The sequence below is a fragment of the Colius striatus genome, chromosome 3 (genome assembly GCF_028858725.1).
Source record: "Colius striatus isolate bColStr4 chromosome 3, bColStr4.1.hap1, whole genome shotgun sequence".
NCBI lineage: Eukaryota > Metazoa > Chordata > Aves > Coliiformes > Coliidae > Colius > Colius striatus.
The window spans coordinates 25779641-25803296 of NC_084761.1; the positions used below are offsets into that span (position 1 = coordinate 25779641).

General features: G+C 37.2%; 1 protein-coding gene across 3 annotated transcripts in view; it reads left to right on the forward strand.

Annotated features, from left to right (window-relative positions):
- AFG2A (AFG2 AAA ATPase homolog A) overlaps nt 1-23656 on the forward strand; it is a 203624-nt gene that overhangs the window by 51675 nt on the left and 128293 nt on the right. For all 3 annotated transcript variants that reach the window (XM_061994288.1, XM_061994289.1, XM_061994290.1), the window contains one exon: nt 10921-11047. In XM_061994288.1, the coding sequence (XP_061850272.1) occupies nt 10921-11047 (127 nt within the window). The remainder of the gene's footprint in view (nt 1-10920; nt 11048-23656) is intronic.

Here is a 23656-nt window from a genome sequence, read left to right on the forward strand (position 1 = left end):
TAGTTATGATACAGGTAGATAAAAAAAGCTAAGGAATTATTTGCACCATTCAATATGTCTCCTTTGCATTGTGTAGTAGAGTCTCTGTCACTGCACAAGCCATTACTCCATGGCAAACACTATAGCTGCATTCAGGTATGCCACAGTGTTTTCTTATCCATTATTTTCCATTCCTAAGTGATAGCGCCATACTTTTAACACATCCAACACTCTACCTAACATAGCTGACTCATGTCGCAGTTTTGTTTTACAAAATGTATTGATGTGTGTTTGTTAGTTACAAGAAATAATATTTTGAAGTCACTAAAAATGCTATTGACCGTATCAAAATTTATTATTTCTGAAAAGATTCTTTCTTACGCAACCAGCTTAGAAATTCCATATGTTCTATCTATATGAAATAAGCTCTTGAGTTTTTCTTCTTCTCTGATTAAAATGTGTTAGTTTTTTGCCTATACGCAAAATGGGGAGAGGGATGTGGAGAAAGTATTAAAAATGTGGACTGGATACATACTAGCCTCAAAGAGAACTTAAAAAAATAGAATCCTACCCCTCTGAATAAAAATAGTTCAGTTTAAGAAACAGTTGCTTGATGGAGAAGTTTGGATATCTTTGATGCAAGAAGATGAGAAGGTGATTCTGAATGGACTTGAGTTTCCAATGTGGCAATGATGACAGATTAAGATAATTTTGAGCTATATTCGTTTTTACATTTTGTTCTGTTACACTGTGTTTATAATGTTATTGGAAGACTTTTGCTCTCTGTTTTATGTTGAGATGTTAGAGGAAGTATAAAAATAAAAAATTTAGGGCTGAATGGACACTATAAAGAAAAAGGAGGCATTCACTGTACCTGATTCTAAAGAATAGAGAGTAGGCCTGCAGAGGAAAATATAGTAGAAAATTAGAGGTGTCACGATGAATTGTGTGTAGGAAAAGGATTGAGACAGGAACAGCTTTTGCACATCAGAAAGAATTCTGGTACAGAATTTTCCATCACTGTGAGAGAAGTTCCAGCAACCTACCACTTGACATCTTTAAAAGAAACCATGTTTCTTGAATTAATGTGCAGCGAGATGCCATTGTTCACTGGAAGAGTTGAACTGTGTGATGCACAGAGCCTTTTCCATTGCTCTGTAGTTCTGATTAGCATTTGCTTCCACAAGCAGGTTACAACTTCTGTATCTGTCTCTACTTTTGAGAGATGTTGTTAAAACTTTTTGTAGGAGAGACTGTGCTGAAGCAAGTGGACTGGTCCAGCTAAGCAGCACATGAGGAGGAAAGTTTGCCTTGCAGTAAGCACTTGCCTGGACAAAGCTTGAGAGGCTTTACAAATTGCATAGCTGCAAAGAGTTATGGGAATTTGTTATCCCTTGGTATCCTGACCATGTAAAACCTAATTCTTCTGGCTATTAAAGGTTGCCAAGAGGGAAATGACTTGGTAATTAGTCTTGAAAGTGATGAATGAACGTGGCTCTGTGTAAATGCAGCACAGACAGTCTGTTTGCTGAACTTAAGAAATCTCTGTGCTTTGGAAAGGAGACATTGTTTATGTAAGTAGGATTTTTAGACTATTTGGGCAAGAGACATTTGTTCCTTTTCTTCTTTTGCAGAAGCACAGCATTTCCCCCTTTAACTGCAAATCTTTTTAATGTAAGGTGGGAAATGTCGTAGACTGATGTGACAGTGATAAATTCCATTTTCAAAGGAAAAAAAAAGAAGAATGACAAGGAACAAAATCTGTACCTTGCATTTGACTTGTGGAGGCCAAAACAAGTCAGTAGATGAATAATGCTGACCTTTTCAGAGTGAGAGTAGAAGTGATGAAGTGAAGGAACTTAGGTGCGAGTCGCCTGAAACTACAAAATGATCATGTTTTTCTGGTGAGGTATGTTATCTACTATGCTGGGAAGGATTCCTCAAACAGAATTTAAAGTGCTTAGAAACTCTGAAGTCTTAACTTTTGAGGCCCTCAGGCTTCTAAATGAAGCTATGAAGAAGGCAGCTTCACTTCTGTACTGTGCCACCTCTGCTTTTGACAGGGGCTGTGGTAAATTTTCTGGTTTTAAACTAAGCTGTCTTCCTGCAATATGTATTTTAGCACATATTTATACTGTACGCTTTAGTATGTTCAAGTGTATAGTATAGCAAATACCTTTGCATTTTTGCGAGTTTCCTGGTATGAGTTGGCTTTGGACATGGCAGCTACTGTCATGAAGGAGGTCACTGTATTGCACCTGGGGAATGAAACTTAGGAGCTGCACTCTGCAGGGACAGAGCACAGTGATGTTAGGTAAATAGAGGTTCTCAGCAGAAAACCATCTTGCACTGGGTAAATAACAGGTAGTAGAACTGGAGGTGGTGTTGTCACCCTAATATTATTCATGCAAAGGCAAAAGAAAGTGAACTAAGAATGTGGGGATTAGAATATGAGAATAATGTAAGAATGGGAGTTTCTCTGTGCAATACTTGAGCTGTGAGGGACCTGATTATAGTAGCAGACACAGGTAGGCAAGGAGCTTTATATTTCTGGCTTAGGTTGGCACTGATTGTCCCTGAATTGGGGAACATCAGCTGATTCCCTTCACTATCTGAACTGTGTTTGGATGTGATAGAGAGTTGAGACGTTTAAAACCTTTGACTGCTATCTGAATTCTTTAAGGTTTTGGAATTTGGTATCCAAATAAAAATATCGTCTGGGAAAAAGGATGCATGTCCAGTGCAAGCTTTCTGTTTTAGGCTTGGCAAGCAGTGGTGAAAAAGTAAAATTTGGAAACAATTTAATTTTATAGTAAAGGTTGTCATTTGCTTTGGAATAGCAATTTTAACAAATAGCATTACCTCTAAGTTGTGTGTGTGTATGATAAATGTATACAATCCCTTTATTTTTAAAACAAACTTGTAAATGCTTCTTGTCCAGCAAGCATCCTTCATCAAAAAGTGTTTTAAATCTGTGTTTCTTCTTAAAAAAAAAAAAAAAAAAAGGTAACTTTGACAGCCTGGATTATAATGAAGCTAGTAGAGACTTTCATATGTGTCAGTGGAAGCAAGACTGGATCTATCTATAAACCCTTTTAATTCAAGTGCATGGATAAAGGTGCAGGGTTTAGAGGGACTAATCAAGTCTGTTAGTGTAGGTAAGCCGATTCTGCAGTGCTTGGGAGTTGACCTGTAGCAAGATGCTTCAGCCAAAGCTATGAATTTGAGCCTCTGCCTGGATTCCTGCTAGATATCAGGATTAGAGAGATCAGAAGTGGGCATATGCAGTGACCACTCCAGTTCCTGGTATGGGTTGGCTTTGGAAAAATGTCAACTTACCCATGCTAAAAGGGCCTGCTCAGACTCTAGCTGCCTGTGGGGTTAGGGATCACTCAAGGATTTATTTTTTTGATTTTTTTCAAATTTTAAATGAAATACAAGGGGAGCATAGTTTTAATTAAAACTGCTAAATGAAACTTATTCCAGATTAAAGGGAACCTCTTCAATATTGTTACAGTGAAATGAAACCCAGTCTAGTTAGTTACTTCTAGGTCTGTAATGCTTCCAACTTAAACTATACTTGTTTCCCTGATAGATGTGATTGATTACAGTTTTCAACTTGATTAACTTTCAGGAATGTGCAGAGGAGAAATGCTGAGGAAAACAGTAAGAAAGGAAATGGGAAATTTACTGTACATCAGGTGGCTGTTTGGAGTTTATTTTGTCGTCTTTTCTTTTATTTATTTTTTTAAGGCAACATTGGTATTAATAGAATAGGAGAACTCTTGACATTAGCATCCTTCCTGTTTCACCTAGATGGTGTCAGGGCCAGATGAAAGGAAGATCTAGCAAGGTTTAATGTCCATCTTTCATGGATGTGCATCTGGAATTAGTTGTGGACAGATGGAAATTGCCAGTGGCTCACCACCTAGGTACTTAAGCATTTCAAGGTGTGATTGAGGAAAGCCCTCTGGAAAAAAGTCTGTTGATTCCAAATCTGGAACCAGCTCTTTTTCTCATTTTCTTTCCTTTCATTGTGTTTTATCTTTCTGGGCCTACATCTGGAAGGTGCAATAATAAGAAATCTAGGCAAATGGAAGAGACTGGTTGTATGACTGGTTAGGATAATTAGAATGTTTCTGCAGCTATAGGCATTTGTTTCAAAGTCACCTGATGGCACCTGAGCACTGTTTCATGTTTTCACAAAGCTCATTTTATCTTTTTAGGAAGCTTGCTTAGAATCTGGAGGCTACTCAAGGAATACTAGCAATTCTTTTATTTTCCCATGCTTTTCTAATGTCTTAAAAAACAAATGACATGAACCACAGTTAATTGGCAAATTGACAGTTAGCAAAACCCCATTTTGGCCTGGAGGTGACCATAAAGCTAAGTCTTTTACTCAGTCCCAGACTTCCCCAGTTTTTCTGTGGAGATTTCCTTCTGGAGTACTTGAATTTTTACTCTTTAGGAGACAGGGAAGATGTGAAACAGTATAGTGGATGATAACCAATACAGGTGCGTACAGAATATGACAGAATCTAATTGCAGGGTGCTGAGAGAGGGAAGGGTTTAGGATTATCTTTTTTCAGAGTCTTTCTGATGACACAGGCAGCAAAATTCCCTGCTATGGTCAATGTTTCTTATCGTAACACCAAGGAAAGTTTGGTGGGGTTTTTTTTGGTTTGTGTTTTTGTGTGTATATGTGTTTTATTTTTGTTTTGGAGTTGTGTTTTGATTTTGTGTTTTTTTTTTTTTTTTTTAATGAATAGCCAAAATAGTTAACTGATAACATACAGGTTTTGTTTGCTGTATGTTTCTCCTAGACTTTCTAATAATATCCAAGCCGGTAGTATCTGTAGTGGTCTGAATTAATAATATGCATTGAAGTTGCACCATACATGTGCCAGAAATGAATTTGGCCCAGTGCTTTAATAAGCTTAGTCCTAGCTATGCTTGCTGTGCCTTTTTGTTTTATGAAATACCATGTTTGTTGTGAGTACATGTACATAGAGGAATCATTTAGAAATTGTGGATTACAGTTTTGCAGCTCCAAATGGGAATTGTGCTTGTAAGCAGAAAAAAAGTATATGATGTAAAAGACGTTGTGATTTTTGAGGGGGAGAGGGAAAACTGCTATAGGGAAAAAATAGTGATAGTGTGCTGCTCATGTGAATGTGTATGTCCCTGTAAACCCAGGATATTTAGTAAAGTTTGAAGCCCCAGTAGCTTTCAAGGGAAGCAGATTTCAAAGTTATCATAAAGGACTGCTCTGGTGTCTTAGTATTTCAATAGGGTATATATATATATATATTTTTTTTTTTAATTACATTTTTGTATATAAATAAAAGGTAGTTAAAGAGCCTACTTTTTCCAACTGGTATGGCAATGTCCATTCTGCTGGACAGACTGTCTCACTGATAGATTTTTTTGAGCGAAATTTGATATCTGGGAAGATGCTGCAATTATTTTCTGGTAATTCTATTGGGGTAGACTCTTGTTTTTAAACTTTTTTTTTTTTTTTTTTTCCTAATGCCGTGGAAAACCTTGAGCTGCCAAAGCTATATTTCACCAGAGTTTGTGAGGGAAGGAAATAAAACAGCGTGACAGTTAATTATGATCATGGCAGTTGGAATGAAAGGACGGACTTGGCAGGTGCTCCTTGCTGACAGGTTACCCCTGCAAAGCCCTGACAGAAATGTCAGACTCAATAAAGTCCTTCAGACTGTTTAAGCAAGACAACTCTCGGGTGGGAGTGTGCTGGCAGGGGGCTTTGGTATTTCAGGAACTTTTTTACCTCAGTAGTTTGTGGAGAAATGGAGAGTCCTGCCAGAAAGGTCTAATTCAACGTATGTTAAGTTTTTTATACCAACCATTTTATCGTGTCAATGAGTTTTACATTTGTTTTGATATGAAATTATTTCCAGATATGAAATTATTTCCAGTAAAAGAATTATTTGAGGTGCTATCACATCCATAACTATTTTTAAAATCTGTAATTTTTGATTATGATTATGCAATTCTTTTGTTAGAGGAAAAAAAAAGCAGCTTTTATCTGTATGGAAATCTCATCTGATACAATATTTTGCAAAAAGTGGGCTGTATTCCCTTCTTGCAAAACCTGCTTTATAGATTTCAGCTGTGTGGAGATTGATCCCTCTGCAGCAATTTATTCTGGATACTTTTCCTGAGGTCTGCCTCTTCGACCTCATGAATCTGCCTGAGGAAGGGTCATCTGTGCAGACATGGGGCTTTTCAGGAGAGAGGCCCTCCCAGACTTCCTTCTGGTTTTGCAGCTTCACAGTTGCTGTGAATTTAGGAGTGTTCAAAATGTTATTGTGTGAATATTTGCTGCATTTACATGTTGACAATTTAGCAGCGTAGCTAAATTAAAGTCTGCATTTTGATGATAAGGTGTGCAGACTGGCTTCATTGCCATTGAAGTCAGTGGCATGATGGAGAGCCACTGGTCCTCTTTTACAGGATTTGAATGGTGATTGAAGCTTAAATACATTTTTGAATGAAAAAGACATCTGATATTCTGGAAAAAACATTCATTCTATCTGATTTGGAAGTGTTGTAGGTTGTCAGAAGATGCAAGCATACATTTATGTTATTTTACAGTGATGATACTTAACAAATTTTGTCATGAGGTGAAAGTGTAGTGACTGCATTCTCAGACTGTTTTTTGTTTTCAAATATTAAAAGGTCTGTTAGATAAAGATGAGGAAGTTGAGGAGAAAAAGAAGTTAAGTAAAAATGTAGAGAACAGGAAGTCAGTTGCTATTAAAAAAAATACCTATAGGAAGAAGGGTAACAGAATTAAATACATCTGATTATGTCTGGAAACAAAATCTCTGTGGCTTGAAGAACTATGTAGGTCAGTGAACTGCAGATACTCCTTGAAGCAGTGACAGAATCAGACTGCAGTTGCTTTTAATATCCCCAGGAAGAAGTATGAGAGTGGCTTAAGATGTTCATGGGGGAATGTCATTGCCCACTGAGATCAGAATCCAGCTGATCAGAACGGTCTTTGGATAAGGCCAGAGGAGATAAGATAAAGAAAAGGTGCTGTATTAAATTTGGAGCTGAGGCTCACAGTCTCAGTTCCGTCAGACAAGCTCTGAATTAATTCAGATTAATTGTGAGGTTTTGGTACACTGTAGAAGGCATGTTTTATTCTGTCAAAATGTGCACTGAACGTGCTTTTGGCTAAAACAAAATACCAAGAGCAAGTTTTACTTTTCACAGTCATCTTCAATAGTCTGCTTTATTCCAAGGACAGTCTTAACCTGACAGGCTTTTGCCATTCAGGAAGCTTCTCAAGTGGCTGAGTGAAGTGCTCTGTGCAGGAGCACACATATGTTGGTCTGAAACTGGTAGGACACTTGCAGGATTAGCTGAAATGGCACATAGGGGAGGATATCTGGCTCTGATATAATAAACCAGTTAGCAAAGATTTTTTTTTGCTTTAAAACTACTTCCTTGAGGATTTTAAAGAAAAAAAGAGTTGGCAAAAAGATTAAAATAACACATACCTGCAGACTGATGCATTTTATTAGGGCAACACAAGAAATTACTTGAAATTCTCAGGTCCTTGTGGAGCAGCCAGATTCCTCTTTGCTCACACGTTTTTTATTTTGAAGTTTTAAGGTATTTTTGGTGAAGGCACAACTCTTGCGTAAGCGCACCCATGAACACGTGGGCCTGCGTGGATTATGTGAGGGACTTAATTCTGACTGCCTGGATTTGCAAGCAGTTATGTTGACAGGAAATTAATTTGTACGAGGAGGTGCCTTTTGCGGACTATTTCCATAACAGTTGATGATGATGACATCGACATACGGAGGTCAGGTGTTGGGGAGTGGCAAAGACAACCCGTTGGCTGGAAGTTGGTTTTGGCACTGCCTCTGTGGGACTGGCGGGTTAATCATAGTTTGTTTCTCTGTCTGCTGTTTGCATCAAAAGTCCGGGCAGCCTTAATGAGTGTTGCCTTCATTAATTTGAAACCCTTGCTAGGAAATCATGGGAAAATGGAAGAACGCACGCTTGCGTATCACCCTTCAGCTGAGCAACTTAGGCTGTGCTAGAGCTCTTGGAGAGCACGGTGCTGCTCCCATGCAGCTCCGAGCAGCTGCTAAAGTGATCTCGCCTTGCAAACTTGTTCCTGCCACAGATTTTTTTTAAAAGGATATCCCGCTAAGCCAAAAGCTAATTTGCTTCTAGACTCCGTTAAAAATGATGCATCATGTGACAGCTTAGTGGACTATGTAAATAAAGGCAATGAAATTGGAAATTTCTGGTGTCATAGGTCCCAGAGAGCTCACCATGTGAGGCTAGTTTTATTATTGATATTTTCAGTGTGCATGGTTTTAACATTTTTTTACTCCACTTTTAAGAGATAACAGTAAATCCTCTCGTAATGCCCTGGCATCACCCTTCATTACTTGAGTGATATTGTGGCATCAGTGATTGCTTAACTGCAGTTTTATCATTGCCCTAATTACATGAGAGTTTTTGTAATGCACATTCCCTTGTAACAGTGGAGCTTCTTTTTTTCTCTTCTTTTTTTGAATAAACACTTCCTCTTTTTTTTTTTTTTTTTGTTTTCAATCTGTAGCTCGTAAGAGAAATGTTTATATTGGGGAAAGATGTAATATCCGTTCTATCCACCTCTCTTTAAAACCAAATATTGCTTCTTTGTTTCTTCGTCTCCTATAACGTTAACATTTTTGTCTCAGTCTTACAATTATTTTTTTTCCTTTGCTTAGCTTTTTCTTGCATGCAGTCCATTGGGTATAAAGTTGAGTAAATGTGAAACTTATGCAAGATGGGAGGCCTGAAGCCCTAGTGAGAGTAGCTTATGTTACAAAGTTGATTTTAATTTCCTTTAAGCTCTGTGTCCTTCGAAAAATATTTACTATCCTTGCCCAACACCTGAAGTGTTTTATCATGTTCAGTCCTCTATAAGTCAATGGGACTGTGACCCATGGGTATGTTAGAAACGCTCAGATATCACTTGGAAATTTCTAACATGGCTGCAGCAAACTAAAAAGCTGATGACTACCTAGCCCAAGTCCCTTCCCTAATATTTCTTAGCAACCTGAATGTTCTCTTAGCCAACATTTATTACAACTTCTCAAAGATATTTTCCAGGCTAGCTCTGATAAATTAACTCTTTTGCACTGGAAAATTACAGAATCAATTGTAGAATAGGAAAGTTTGAGAAGTTATTTGGAGGAGATGTACAGGAGGGCGGTTACTGCTGCTTTGGCTCTGGGACATTTAGGAAGCACTGTGGCTGCAGGTGTGCTGGTGGCGGATGGCAGTGCTGCAGCAATACATATGTAATAACTATGCAACTGTATATGTACAATTCTTTACCTGTTGGAAATAATTGGAGCTCTTATATTTTAAAATCTAATATTTCTTTTTGGAAACTAGTATTCAGAAGGATAATTGCATTGCATTTGTGAATGTAAGTTCCTGTATACCTATGTAAGCATTTAAGAGGACTTTTGGAAAAGACTTTCAAAAAATTTGGGATTAAAATATAATCTTAATCCTATGGAGATTTGGAGTGACAGTAGAAAAATGTAAATTGCAGGAAGAAACTAATTTTAAGTATCAGATTTTTTGCTTCTTAGTATGAAGTTAGAGGGATATGTACAAATTGGATTTAGCTGTATTTTGGTTTTTTTAATTATATTGAAAAGAGCCTGAGGGTAAAGAAATGAAGCCCTCCTGTGTGCAGTGGAAGGGGAATAGGCCCTGGAAGATCTGTCTCATTGGAAGCAAGGCTTTTGGCATGTACCAGGAGCAGAGCTCCTGATTTCTGGCAACAGAGGATAAGCTGTGTTGTCTTGGTGCTATTTGGCAATCCTCAGCCTCTTTAACTAGCCTGCTTCAGCTTCTCTGCCTATGCTCAGTAGAGGGAACTTTTGGGACAAGCTGCTACCCGTGCTTACCCCAGCAGCCCTGTGTTTATGTAGAGCTGGGTGCTGCAAGGAACTCATACAAGTAATTTCTGTGGTGTGTCTGCCAACATATGAGTGTATATGTGTATGGTCCTAGTATGTCCAATGTCATGTATCCTTTCAAAAATGAAGAAATTACATGGGGTTTGGTCACCTGTTCTTTATAATGTTTCAGAAATAAAACTTCTTTATGCAGAACTAAAAGAATGTTTTAAAAAACACAACCATTCATGAGACGTATTATTAATCACAACATATGGGCTTGGTCTCTTGATTTAATTTATGTAATGTCTTCCTTTTTGGCATTCTTTGTTATGCTTTTGAGTATATACACGCACATGTGTGTGCATATGTATGTGCACACATATTTATGTGTCAAAAGTTTGTCTAGGATGGAGGTGGTACATAATTTGGTTATCGTTTTTCAAGTACTAGAAGCTTTAAATAGTTAATTTCTGTAATGCGTTTTATTACATATAATTAAGTGATTTAAGCAAAGTTGCCATAAACTTCAAGTTTCCCTGACTTAATTCCAAAATAAAAGAATAGTTTGTGTCTTGTGTGTTTAGGTTTTTTACATACTCATACTGGTGACTGCAAAACTGGAGTTTTCTGTTTCTCTTTTTTTTTTTTTCTTTCCTGGTATCTGCAAAATCAACTGACAGTTGGCAGTTGGTCAATGCTCAATTTCTTCTCATTTGATGGGAAGAACATAAAAACACAGAGCAACTCTGCAAAATGTGTAACTATTTTTTTTTTTATAGTGCATAGAGTGGTGTAAACATTCACTTGGGTGGTGCTGAAAGCAAAAGCTTGTCTGACGAGGAAAGAAGATGAAAATAATAATCAGAAAGAATTGACATAAAAAGATGGATCCCTGTAAATGTAAAAGAACCATTAAGTTCGTTCTTTTCTCTAGTTTTTCAGGAAGGGAAAGCTAATGCTGTGACTTTTTTTTTTCAATCAGCTCTTCAGGTGCTGGAAATGTAGCAGACCGTGTCTTGGCTCAGTTATTAACGGAAATGGATGGGATAGAGCAGCTGAAGGATGTGACAGTTTTGGCAGCTACAAACAGACCGGACATGATAGACAAGGTACGAATAGATGCACTGTCATATATCCTGTTCTCTTGAGAAGCCCAGATTTTGGTATCATTCCATTCTCTTTTAGTCTCCAAACAGTTGTCTAATCGATTTAATGAGTAGAAGTTTGAAAATGAAGATAAGGTAAAGGAAAGGATGTCCATCGTTTTTTTTTTTTTTTTTCCTCCTCTACAGGATTTCGAACACAAGCAAAATGTTTTGTGATAGCCTTAGGTATCTGTTTCATAGAAAAAAAATTCTTTAATTCAAGCTCATTGAACTTGTGCAACAATATTTCTGTCAAACTGTTGCTGTGGTTTTTGCTTCTGTTGTGTTTGTTTATGCCTGAGTTTGTCGGGTTCATTACTTACTTATTTTCAAAAGATTAAATGTCTCCTCAGTGCCATTAGTCTGCTGCCAGCAATATGGTTTCCAACTATAAACAGGCAATTTCTTCTTAGAAAGAAGAAAGTAGAGCGGCAGCTCTACTGGAGTGACAAGAAAATTTCAAGTTCATAAAACTGGAAGAGTTGTAACATTTACTGCAGAAAACTTCCAAACACAAAACCAACCCAGTGGCCCACAAGAAAATCCACTTTAAAACCATCTGCTGCTGCTGTGTCTTCTCACAGCTAAGTGCAGTAGACGGACTAGTCTGAAGTGATTTCCTTTAAGGTTCATTTTGTAGTGTTGGTAAGGTTTCTTTATTCCACAAATTCTCACCTTCACAACATTCACGAATTTGATGACAAGTTAATGAAATTTATTTTTCCTGATATTTTCTAGGGTTTCTTGTAAGTTTCTGAAATATTTTTTAATGCTAACAAATTCTCCCATTTAAAACTGTTTCTAGAATAAACTTTTCTGTTTTTCTTAGAGCATTCAAGCATAAAATACATACGAAATGCACACTTTTAAAGTAAGATTCATATACATATGAAGTCTTGAGATAAAAACACTTGTATGTTGGCTCCAGAACACAGCCTCTTCCCTTTTGAACTGAAGGAAGCCACATAGCTCATGGTGTCTTGACAAAGACTTAGTTGGAGCTTATTTACACTATGTGCCTGCCATGGCAAAATAGAGCTAGCAAAGAATTTTCAGTAAAAGATGGTAAAACTCATCAGTGAAAAATAAGCTTGTGCAAAATTGAAATTGTCAAGTTTCTACTTATATCAGTTTGATTTTGGTTTTCTTTGGTGACTATTCTTTGGAGTCAGACTAAATTTTAAAAAAAAAATCTGTTGTTGAAGAGAAAGGAAGCTTCTTTCTGAGTCAATTTAACACTGTGCTGTGTTATTTCCATTACCGCCTGGGAATTCAGTTCTCTGTCATTCTCCATTTTGCTAGATTTCTCTAGGGCCCCCAATGAATGCTGTTTTCTTATATTTTAGTTTTTATTTGAAATATTGGCAATGTTGGGACAGTACTAACATATGAAGGGTGCCATCCTGCAATACCAAAAACCTCTAGATAGGGCCCGAGTTACTGCATATATACCACTGTACCTACCTCACTGATGGAAATCCAGAGCTTTTTGCCTGGGACTGAAAGTTTTTATTTTAATATAGTAGGTAAAAATTTGAAAATTTTTTACTTATATGCATCTGGATTTTAGAGGGGTGGTGAACTGTTCAGTACTAACAGCACAGTTATGTTTAGATGACATCTTATGTATTCTTTCTCTAAGTAAAGCTCATAGTCTGGACTATGACAGAAAAGTTGCATGAGACAATGCCCCTCACCAGTTGCAGGTTGTGTGACTGTAGGAATGTTATTAGCAAGAAACCGTGAGGGATATTTTATATTTTTATTTAAAACTGACTTTACCAAGATTTAATGGTAAATAAAAGTTTTGGTGGCTTTGTATAAAGCATTCATTTACAGAACAGCAGAGCAAACTGTCAGCAATCTGGAGGAAGGGGGATTTAAAACTGATTTAGAGGTACTGAAGAGTCACATTTGAGTTGCTCTTGTCATGCTTCATCTGGATCAGATAGGCTATAGCTGACCACCAGCTTCTCCTGGATCTAGGTATGCTGTACTCTCAGTGCCTGAGTTGCATTTTTTTTTTTTTCCCTTGGAAGAAACAATACTGACACCAGAATGTGTTTGTATATTGAATTTTACTTAATGAGAAATCTTTCAGCATAGGCTTTTAGTTTCCTTTGTGATGGTGATCCCTTTGAAAAGGTAACATTTTCTTAAATCAATTTAATATTATAAATGGAATATCAGTTCAGTTATGTGTTACAATAAGTGAGTGTCTTGTTTTCATAGATATACAATGACAATACAGTAATTTTTAATACACGAACTTTACATGTGGTATAAAGGCACAAGGCAGCCTGTGTTCACTACTTCTAAGGGACTGGGAAAGGTGTCTGGTATGCTTTCTGTGACTGTCTTTTAGCTTTTCAAAGAAATTCTTGAGGAATGTACACTCTGTAAGTTTTATATTGTATGCTTACAAAATAGGTAATAGTCCATTCAACATCTTCATTTATGTGGCTGCTTCTTAAGTGACAAATATGTAATGATGAGTCTTTTTTAGTTTGAAAACAGCATGTTGGGAACATCAAATATAAGGGTATTCCCCTGAGCCTAATGCAGACTTCATCATCCCTGCAAACACTTCAATATGATGCTTTTGCATAATGAAAAGATTTTGGTTCAGACTTTATAAAGTTATATTTAATGTTATATTTAATTTAAACTTGTTTTCACTTGCTACAAATGTCTAATAATAAGGTAATTTCTCTAAGATGTCATGATTGTATTGTACTATTATTCCAGCCTTAAGTTGTGACCCATATTTTCAGCACTTTTAGCTCATTTGCTTACCATTCATGTGAAATGAAAATACTGTGGCATGGTCTCTGGTTTTCATTAGAAAACAAAACCAGCATGTACTGTTTTCAGCTATGTATGATACAGAAAGTGATTTCTCTTGGAAGGGGAATATTCTGGAACAAGATGTTCTGAACATTCTTTGAAAATGATACAGAAACAAAACACTGAGTCACTAGTAATATTAAAGTCTTCCCTTCTATTCTTCATTCTATAAGTATGATTGATGAGCAGTGGTTGGAAAAATGCTTTTAAAGTTCGAAGAATGCTTTTAAATTTTGGTGACTTACCCACTCAGGAGTGATTTTTTTTCATAACAAAAACATTTTGCCGTAACTTTATGGAGATGTTTACGATTCAAAGGTTATCTGTATTTTCCCATGTATCAGTTGGCTTAAAAAGAGATCAGTCATTCCCACAAACCTCAAATAAAATATTTTGAATGCCGTGTATATTATGCTTAGCTGGAAATTAAATATTCTATTCAGACATGCGTGTAGACAAATCTTTGGGTGTATTTTTCAGGTGTTTCAATGGAAGACAATCTACATCAAGTCATCAGGATTTGTGTGTCGTTTTTCTCTTTTATAGTGGACTCTCTTTTCCTAGCCTTTTAGTACTGAGCTGATTTCTTGGGTGAGAAGAGTGAATTGCTTATCATTACCTGCCCATGCAGATACTTTCTTTTCTCTTAAGCAATGTTTCAATCTCTATTAGAAAGCCTACAGCAAAGGAAGAGAGAGACTGTCAGATCCCCAGGGACCTTACTGAATGTTTTAGCACAGGAAGCAAGATGCATGTTGCTGCAGCATCAGATAGTTTTACCTCCTGCTAGGTCAAATCTGAATGTCAAACACATTAGCTGTGATGTAAAACGCTAGGCGCTGAGTGAATCGATGGCCTGTGGTATAGGATGACATCCTGGTGCTCCTGACAACTTCACTTCTCCTTATCTTAGGGTGCAGAAAAGATGTATCCTCAAATATGCTATTTGCATAAGAATGACAGGATGTGATAGGACAAATGAAGATTAATGAGATGCTGTGCTGTCAGCGTGGCCCATTGTCTCTAGATTGATGATGGTCTGGATTTTGTCTGTATTCATGGGCTTCAGCATAGTTTAAACGACAGACTATCCTAGTACATTGAACACTGAAGAGCTGAACCTTTACAAATGCTTTGTTAGTACAAGAGGTCTTGTCTTGTAATTTTGAAATATCTTGCATGTTGGTGTAAGAACATGTGTGCCCGTACAGAAGATTTTTGCTGTATTCTTTTGCATATTTATATTTATTTTTAAAAAATTCCTACTACTTAGCTTTCATCCTCTCTTTTTTCCTCTTCCACCTTCTCTTCCTTGACCTGCAAGCTTTGCTGTTCCTTGGATAAGCTCTGTTGGCTTTAATGTATTAACCGCTGTGTTTGAGTTCTTGTTTAGTTTGAGCGCCACGTGGATACTATTGAGTTGTCTGTTCTGCTTATGTGAACAAAATAAAACAAAACTGCAGCCCATATTTTTCCTGGCAACTGCCAAACGTGAGGGAAGAGAATAGAACTCCTTTCCCTCATGGTTCATTGGATTTGGGAGTCTTCTGGGCAGAGAAGTTAAACAAGAGGTTCACCAAGTCGATCTGACCCTCAAAGTGTTGATTACTGTGTTGTTGTGGGACAACCTTAAAGTGACTTGTTTTGATGAAATTAAAAATGTGTGAAGGAGCCATTTGGCAGAATTAGTAAAGAAATTATAATTTCTTGCCTGCAGCAAAAATAAGTAATCTTTCCTCTTTAAAAACATCAAAGTTCTGTCTTTCTAAAGACTTATGGAAGAAATTCAAATATTTAGGTTTTCAGTTTTACAAGTGAAAAAGAATAGGAAAGAATCTTGCCTATTTATTCATTGCTGTCTGGAAATGTATATATGCTGTTACAAAGGCAATGATGCTACAAGCATATTTAGTAATCAGATGTACAAACTGTACTCACTACCGTGTAATATATTTTACTGTTTACATATTTGCCTATTTGTTATTTCCATTCTGGTCAGATACATCTTCCTAAAGATTTTTCCTACGTTAGAGCTTTGACTTGGTAGGATTTCAGTTTTTCCACGTATAGTGTAGAATTGTAGTTACAAGCCACATAATCCATTGGTCACATGCAATGTTTTCCTCTGTGATACTCCTCCACCCCACATTTGATCAAAGGTTGTCAAATACTTCAAAAAAAGAAAAGAGGCCCCTGAGAGTCTTGTCCAGCCTCCTGCTTGATCAGGGCCAATGTCAGTGTTAAGTGAGGCTACTCAAGGCTGGTCCAGGAAAATTTTGAGTTTCTCTCAGGATGGAGACTTCAGAGACTCATTTCTCTTGGAGTGGAGACTTCAGAGCCTCTGGACACCTGATGTGCTGTTTGACCACCTTCAGTAGGAAGACTCTTTTCCTGCTATCTGATAGTCTAGCTTTTTGTAACTTGTTCTGTGTACCTCTGAGAAGAGCCTAGCTCTGTCTTGGAAACAAACTGTTCTGCTGCTGCTTTGGGTGTATGAACACAGTTGTACATACAATTGTGAAAGAGAACTTAGTGCTTGGGTGGAAACTCCCTAATCAATCTGTGCCTGAAAGAAGGCACCTCCTATGCTAAACTACTTTGGGATTCTGGACAAGGAAATATAATATCTCACTTTTCATTCTGCTCTGCATTGGATTTGTCTCAAGGATGAGCAGTCAAGTGTCTCTTAGCATTGCAATGATACAAGATGAGCAGAGTCACAGGGAAGCAAGGGAGATATGTCACCAGCTGTCATTTCTCAGCATTGCTTCTGGGTCAGTTTCATCCAGATTTGGAAGACAGGGGGCACAAGACTGCGTGCTTTTTAGAGGGAGATGGTGCTGGAACACTTACTACTTGGCAAAATATTTTATGACAGTTGTATAAATTAGTACGAAATGAACACTAGTTAGAGTTAAATTTTTTTACATACTTAGTTTGGCACTGCTAGATTACTGGAGATGAAGTCCAGCCTTGGGACTGGTAGAAATAACTAGCAAGTAAGTTGCTAAACTACTTTCCCTGCCTGCTCTCATATTACTGAAATCTGTCTTCATTTGTAGATGGGTTTTGTAGGCATCATGAGAATAGAACAGGTGGGAAAGTATTTCAGAGAAGGAACCAAAAGTACGTAAATGCAATCTCCATGTCTCTCCACACTGACGAACCATTAATTATTTTATTTTTTTTACTTTAAATGCTGAAATGCCTCTGTGCTTGTCAAAGAGTGCTCTTATTCTTGTAAAGACCTGGGATTAAAAATATAGTGTGAGATTTTGTGAGTCTCCTCTTCAGTCAGCCAGCACCTAGAGTACATACCTCATTTTGCCCAGGTGCAAGTATGATTCTTTGAAATAACAGAAGATGTGAGATTTCTTTTGAAGACAAAATTCTTCTGGAGTGTATAATAAATTTTCAGAAAAATAAGCTTTAGGGAAAACCTGTATCAAACTACATGCCATTGAAAATAGGATCTGATATTCTAAAATAGTTTCACAATCTTGGCACCATCACATTTCCCATCAATTGGTTTCCTTTGGTATGTGTTTGGGTTTTCACCCAAACTTTCACTTTCTTGTTAAGCCTGCAACTCTGACTAGGGCAAAGAGGTGCTCTGGAAAGTAACTCTTTCTCAAATAATTTTGCCTTTATTAATATCAGAGTTTTACACTTTAGGAGGATTAAGATCTTACTAACTTTTTTGGTTTTTTTTTTTTTTTTTTAAACCCAAAGAGGAGTGAGTGAAAAGATTTAAAAGTTGTCACATATTTATTTTACTGGCTAAACTGAAATGATTAAATAGACACGGTTGATGAGTACTGCTTACTGGCCAAGGATTCCAAGTTGATGATTTGAGACTGAATTGCATTGTGAACCCATAATTCCTAAAGAGCCTCTGTCTGAATGCACACATAGTTTATGTTCATATACATATGTACCAAGTTTCTCTTTAAATCAGGAACTAGGTTTTAAGATTCACCTGAATCTTTCTCTCTCCCTTCCCCCTCTCTGCTTCCTCACTGATGAAAACTTGTTTTCTCCTGAGTACAGCAAATAAAATATTTCCAGGTGTGCAAAAATGATTTTTGTTTCCAACTATTCGATTGTCAGAATGTGGAGGGCTGAGTAGTAAATCAGCCTTAAGGCTGCTATGGTTTTAAAAAACAAAATCTTAGTGGTGACAGCTGAAGAGCACAGTGACTTTTTCACTCAAGATTTATTACTTGCCTGAAAAAAAGAGTTGGAGGGAAAACTTGCTGGGCTGCATATTTTCTCCTTTAACAGAAATAATATAGGGCCAGGGTAAGTTGGTTTTATTTTGTCTGTTAAATCACACATCCAAACAATTATATCTAAAAATATAATAGTTTTACTTCAAATAGTCAGAAAAGTAAATACGCCTGTTCTTATTTTTCATAAGGGAAAGCATTCCTTACATTGACGCAGTGGTGTTTTAGCGTCACTGATACTTTCAGAAACTTCTCTGCAATACTTGCCAGAAAACTTACTTGAAGGTGTCAGAGCATATTTATTTCATTTGCAAAAAGTACAAAGATGGGAAAGTAAAGGCCAAGGGCCAAAGTTTGTTCTTATTCATAGTTCCTAGACTCACAAAATCTAGATAAGGAACACAGCATGTTAGAAAGCCTCGATCAAGTGGGAAATTTGAAAGGCTGTCAGTTCATGTTTGTTTTGTAAATAATGTGTAAGTTCAGTATGTCTGTAACTGTGATACCAGGTGGAGCTTTTTGTTTTGTTTCGAGTTTTTAACAGTAACATGGAAATGATACTCTATGTATAAGATAACATGGGAACATATGGGGTTAAAGTTAACCGTGCCTCTAAAAATTACATGCATTTAAGAGATATATGTAGACTGAGTATAAATTCTTAAGTGTTGGGTTAGGTCAACGTTGTTCATGTGGGTTTGGTGGCAAAACAAGAAACTTTCCCTAGAGAAGTAACACTAATTTTTTTTACTCGATTTCATGTACATATCTGCAAGTTTTAACTGCTAAAACTTGTGTGTGTGTGCTTATAAAGGTACAAGTTTTCACTTCGTGCTTGTATTTCTTGAGGACAGTCTATGTGATGATAACCTCTTTCTAAATCCTTTCGATTCACTCTTCCCACTTTGCGTCAGTGTTTAGGTTCTGTGAGGGAGGGGTACAGCTGTGTAGCTCTCCAGAAATGCGTGGCCTAGCTCAGTTCTCAAGGGAGCATCCTCTGGAGTTGTGAAGGCTTTTAATTGGGGATACAGGGCTTTATGGCAGATAAGCAAAACATAAGCATATTTCACAGTCAGCGTGTCGGATGGCATGACGCTCCTTATATTTAATAAACTTCATTAGAGTAGTGATAACATAGTGAGACATTCCAAAAAGTCTTGTTAATTAAATATTTGTGAGAGTGACGTGGAAAAGGATGTTAGTGTAATACTATGACCTACAGAAGCTAGAGGAATGGCCGCAACGATGGTACTTGGGCTGTAGCCACGGACACATTTAGGGCTTGCTTTGCAGTTGATCTTCTGCCCAGCTTTCCTGTTTTGGATGCAAATTGCACAGTATGTATGCTGTTTTTTTGTGTACACTATATTAAAATAGCATTATGGAAAATGTTGTGTTTGTCAAGCACCCATGAGTTAAGAACTGCCATAGGTAATCTTAATTCATTCTTCTTTGTGTATGTGCATCATAATGCAATCTTTAATTCTGTTAATTAAAGTGGTATTCATTGTGCATGGTTAATGAAATTGCATTAATTTAGAAAATTATTTTTACAAGTCATTATGCTTCTACTTTAATTACCTTAATACTCACATTTCCCTACTTCTAAGGGCTTTGATTTACTCTGTTTAAAATCAGATAAACAATTCCTAGTTTCTGAGTATCCAGATTTCATTATGTGGTGATGTACTGAGTTCTCGGTGGTTATTGGCAGCACAGGACCCTCTAGATCTGCCATAGAAAAGTTCTTTGCTTGAAATAGGTGTTAGGTAGACAACAGGATTTTTTTGCCGTTTTTTCTGGGCTACACTAGGCAGGAATGGGACTTTTATGTGTTACCCGTGATATTTTCTGACAACGTAAGAATGGATAGATGAATTACCTTTTCAGGACTAATGTTTCTTCAAAGTTTCCATAAGCATAACACCTTCTTTGTATTCTTTCCGTGATGTTTCTCCCTATTCAGTTTGCCTGCTGTCTCTTTATGCAGTAGCCTCTTGGTCTGTATTTCCTGTGTCTACTGACATCATGATGGCCAGCAAACTATTCATGTAATCTCAGTATGATTCTTGTTTCTAGACTTTTTGCTTAACTGATGTTAACATTTTTTCCCCTGTGTTTGTGCTTCTCAATGGATGTATTCCTGCCAAGACAGGATTCCTCAACCCCCTTTTCCTCTGAGGCTTCCATATCTAGAGTTATTTCTTAATGAGCATCAGTTTTGCCCCAGTGTCCAGACTCTTGGTTTTGAATATGTTTAGTCCTCATGTCAGGCTTTTCTTTCTTTTGGAGTCAGCTCTGGTGTACCTCTATCTCCTCCTTCTGCTTGACTAAATTCAAGTAAATCCAATAAGAGAAGAGATCACTTTCCTGCTGTCAGTCTGGGAGCCTGGATCCAGTGTGCCTTGCAGACTCCTGAGCCTTGGTAGGATCATTCTTAGAGTGGTTAAAACTCAGAAAATGTTTCTCCAAATTGTCAAGAGACCCCACAAAGCTTTTTCAAGTCCTAATGTTGTCAGATTTCAAGACTTCTCTCCAAAGGTTAGGGTGAAATTATTTTTATTGGGTTTTTTAAATTATAATTAAAGCAACATTTTTCTTGGACCTCCTTCTCGTGCAACAGCTGACATATTTTGACTGGAGCGTTACAAACCAAATCAATCAAAGGCAGACAGCCAGCTTGGAAAGGACAAGGTCAAAACTCAGAACATCATAAGCTACTAAATACATGATCTTATAATGTAAGATGTTGAATGACTTCTATATTAAGTGTTGATACCTACCTCTTCCCTAATAGGGTGGAAGCTGTTTTAGGAAAAATGGAAGTCATGGTGAAACAGAAAGCCCAGCATTGTACATATCAGTATTGAAACAGCAATCGTAACGGACTGCAGGTTGGGAGGATAAGGTAGCCAGTGTACAATTTCATTGTTTTGTTGGGTGGTGACCTTTTTGGTTTTGAGTTTAGGTTTACAAAACCTTTGAACCTCACATCTTTATAACGAACAAGATGGCATGTGATCAAGCTCTCTACATCAGTAAAGTACTCCAAAGAGCTGTTGAACTGGAGAATTAGCTGATATGCATGTATTAATAATCTTTTGCTTAAGGTTCCTTAGTGGATATTAACAGCGATCATTAGTCCATTAAGTTGATCAGGACAAGTTTTTGTGTGTGAAATCTCTGTGGGGATAAGGAAAAATAGGACATCATAAGCAGAATTTCCACTAGTTGATTGTTTAACTTTTTTTATGTAGAAGTAGATCCAGCTCTACATTCTGTTTGCTCCATCGGTGGAGAAAGCTGGATGTCTCGCCCCCATGTGTGTAATGCTTAGGGATAAGTGGAAATACCATTCATGTGTGCAGTACATATAAAAATGAAAGATAATAGGTTTGTTCAGGAAAAACAGGTTATTTCTATCAGATCTTAGTTATTAAAAATTAAATGAAAGCAGTACTGTAATAATGTAGCATAAGAGAAAAGAGAACAATCTGGGCGTCATTGATTCATAACATATCCTTTTCATAAGGTATGTGGAAGGATTGTTATGCGTATATGCAGAAGCACAAAGTTAGGGCTCTATTCATGTCCAAATGAGACATTAACATCTCTTATGAAGAGTGGAAATTCAGTGGACTATTTAGGTCACTGGAGTACCTCAGGGTTGTGTATGCCAATATAATTGAATAACAAAAGCTTGTTTGAAGCTCTGTATTATTTGATGTATATACCACTATAAGAGTTGGCTCAGAATCACAACAGAGAGCTAGATTTTTGGGATAACCTAGAAGAACATGTAGACTACAAAGTGTTTGAAGCTGATGGAGAGGGAAGAGTTTGAAAGTTAAATGTCTCTTTTGATTGAGCGGTGCCCCCAGTGATGCTTTTCATGCCAAATGATGCCTTTGTGCCCCCCACTTCCATTCACTTCTCTGTTCTGCTGCTGGCAAAGCAGCTTGCTCTCAAAAAAACTATTTGCAAACCCAAAACTTTACCTTTCCCTGGTGCACACCCTTCTACCTTCTACAAAGTTATGTAAGGCTTATCTTTAAAAAAAAAAAAATAAAAAAAAATTGAAAGTCAATCTATAAATAATTGGAGTGGGTGAACAAGGTCATCCTGTGAAGAAGGAGAGGACAGCTAAGGTGTGGGTGCACTGTTGGTTTATACAGGTCCATAATGATGCTTTCTGGTTTGGTCTTTGCTCTTTTATTAGCCATTCTGAATTTTTAATGCTTTATTTACTTTTCGACTGCTGCCAAGAAGGGAGCCCAAGTTTTCATCACTGTCTATCAAAACTAGAAGTAGTAATGATTCATCTCACAGCCCATCCATTTATATAGGAAGGAAATATTTAATTTGCCATGTTCTCTCCTTTGCATTTACTTATTTTGAATATTATCCAATCGCTAAGTCTCCTGAAAGTCTTGGACAGTTCATTACCCTCACTCTTCATCCTCGTTGCTTTGAATAGCTATATCACCAGAAATTATGGCTCCTGTATTACATCATTTCTTTGGTATTAGACCTCATAAAGGAGATGCAAATTTTATACAGGAAAAATAGATGAGATGAAGGGGTCTGTATTGTGTCGCAATAGAGAAGTAACACAGGAAAGACCTATACCCTGCCAGTACATGCTGTTATCTACAGACAGATCCTGACAAGCACAGTTGGACTCTTATTGAAAACACAGGAATGAGAGATAAAGGATCACATAATATAATGAGCTTAAGAGAACTTGAATTCCTTTGCACGGTTGTACATTGTTTCTGAAAAGAAAAGGGAGAAGAACAATAAGTATGGCACTGGTTTTGCTGTGTCTTGTCGGAAATGACCATGATAGGTGAGCTGCAGGTCATGGTGTTGATATCTCTGTGGAATTAAGTCCTATGACTGAGAAGGAGAAAAGAAAATGAAAAAAAAAAAAAAAAATCAAAATCACAGTTTGTCTGCCAGCGGGCTGAGAAATCCTTTGTGCAAACCATGCCTTTCTATTAGAGCTATTGTATGCTAGTCAGCATTTATTCAAAATAAGCATGTAGAAGCCAAACAATGTGTTTTTTTTAAGGAAAAAATCATTCTAAAAGGAGGTTGTGTCTATACCATGGTGTACCTTGTCTTTTTGTGGAGAGCGTTTGCATACCTGTCTTTTTATGAAGAGGAAAATAGTGAAACGGGCAGTCTTTGAGAGTAACTAGGTGGTATGGAAAAGGTAATCTGGAAGGAGGACCATGCCTCTAGAGTAGGCAGCAATGCACACAGAAAAAGTGCTGAATTCCAGCCTGTTCTAAGGCAAGACACGTGGCTGATAGTGATATAGAAGATGGGGGTTATCCCAGAGTTGGGATTATCCCAGAGTTGGGTCTTGCAGACAGAGAGACTGTGTCAGATTGCAAGTAGTATAACTTTTTTTCAGAAGTTGTTTTTCTTAGAAGTGACTATTTTCTGCAAAATTCAATAGAGTGAGAAGAGTTTGCAAGGCAAGTATTCC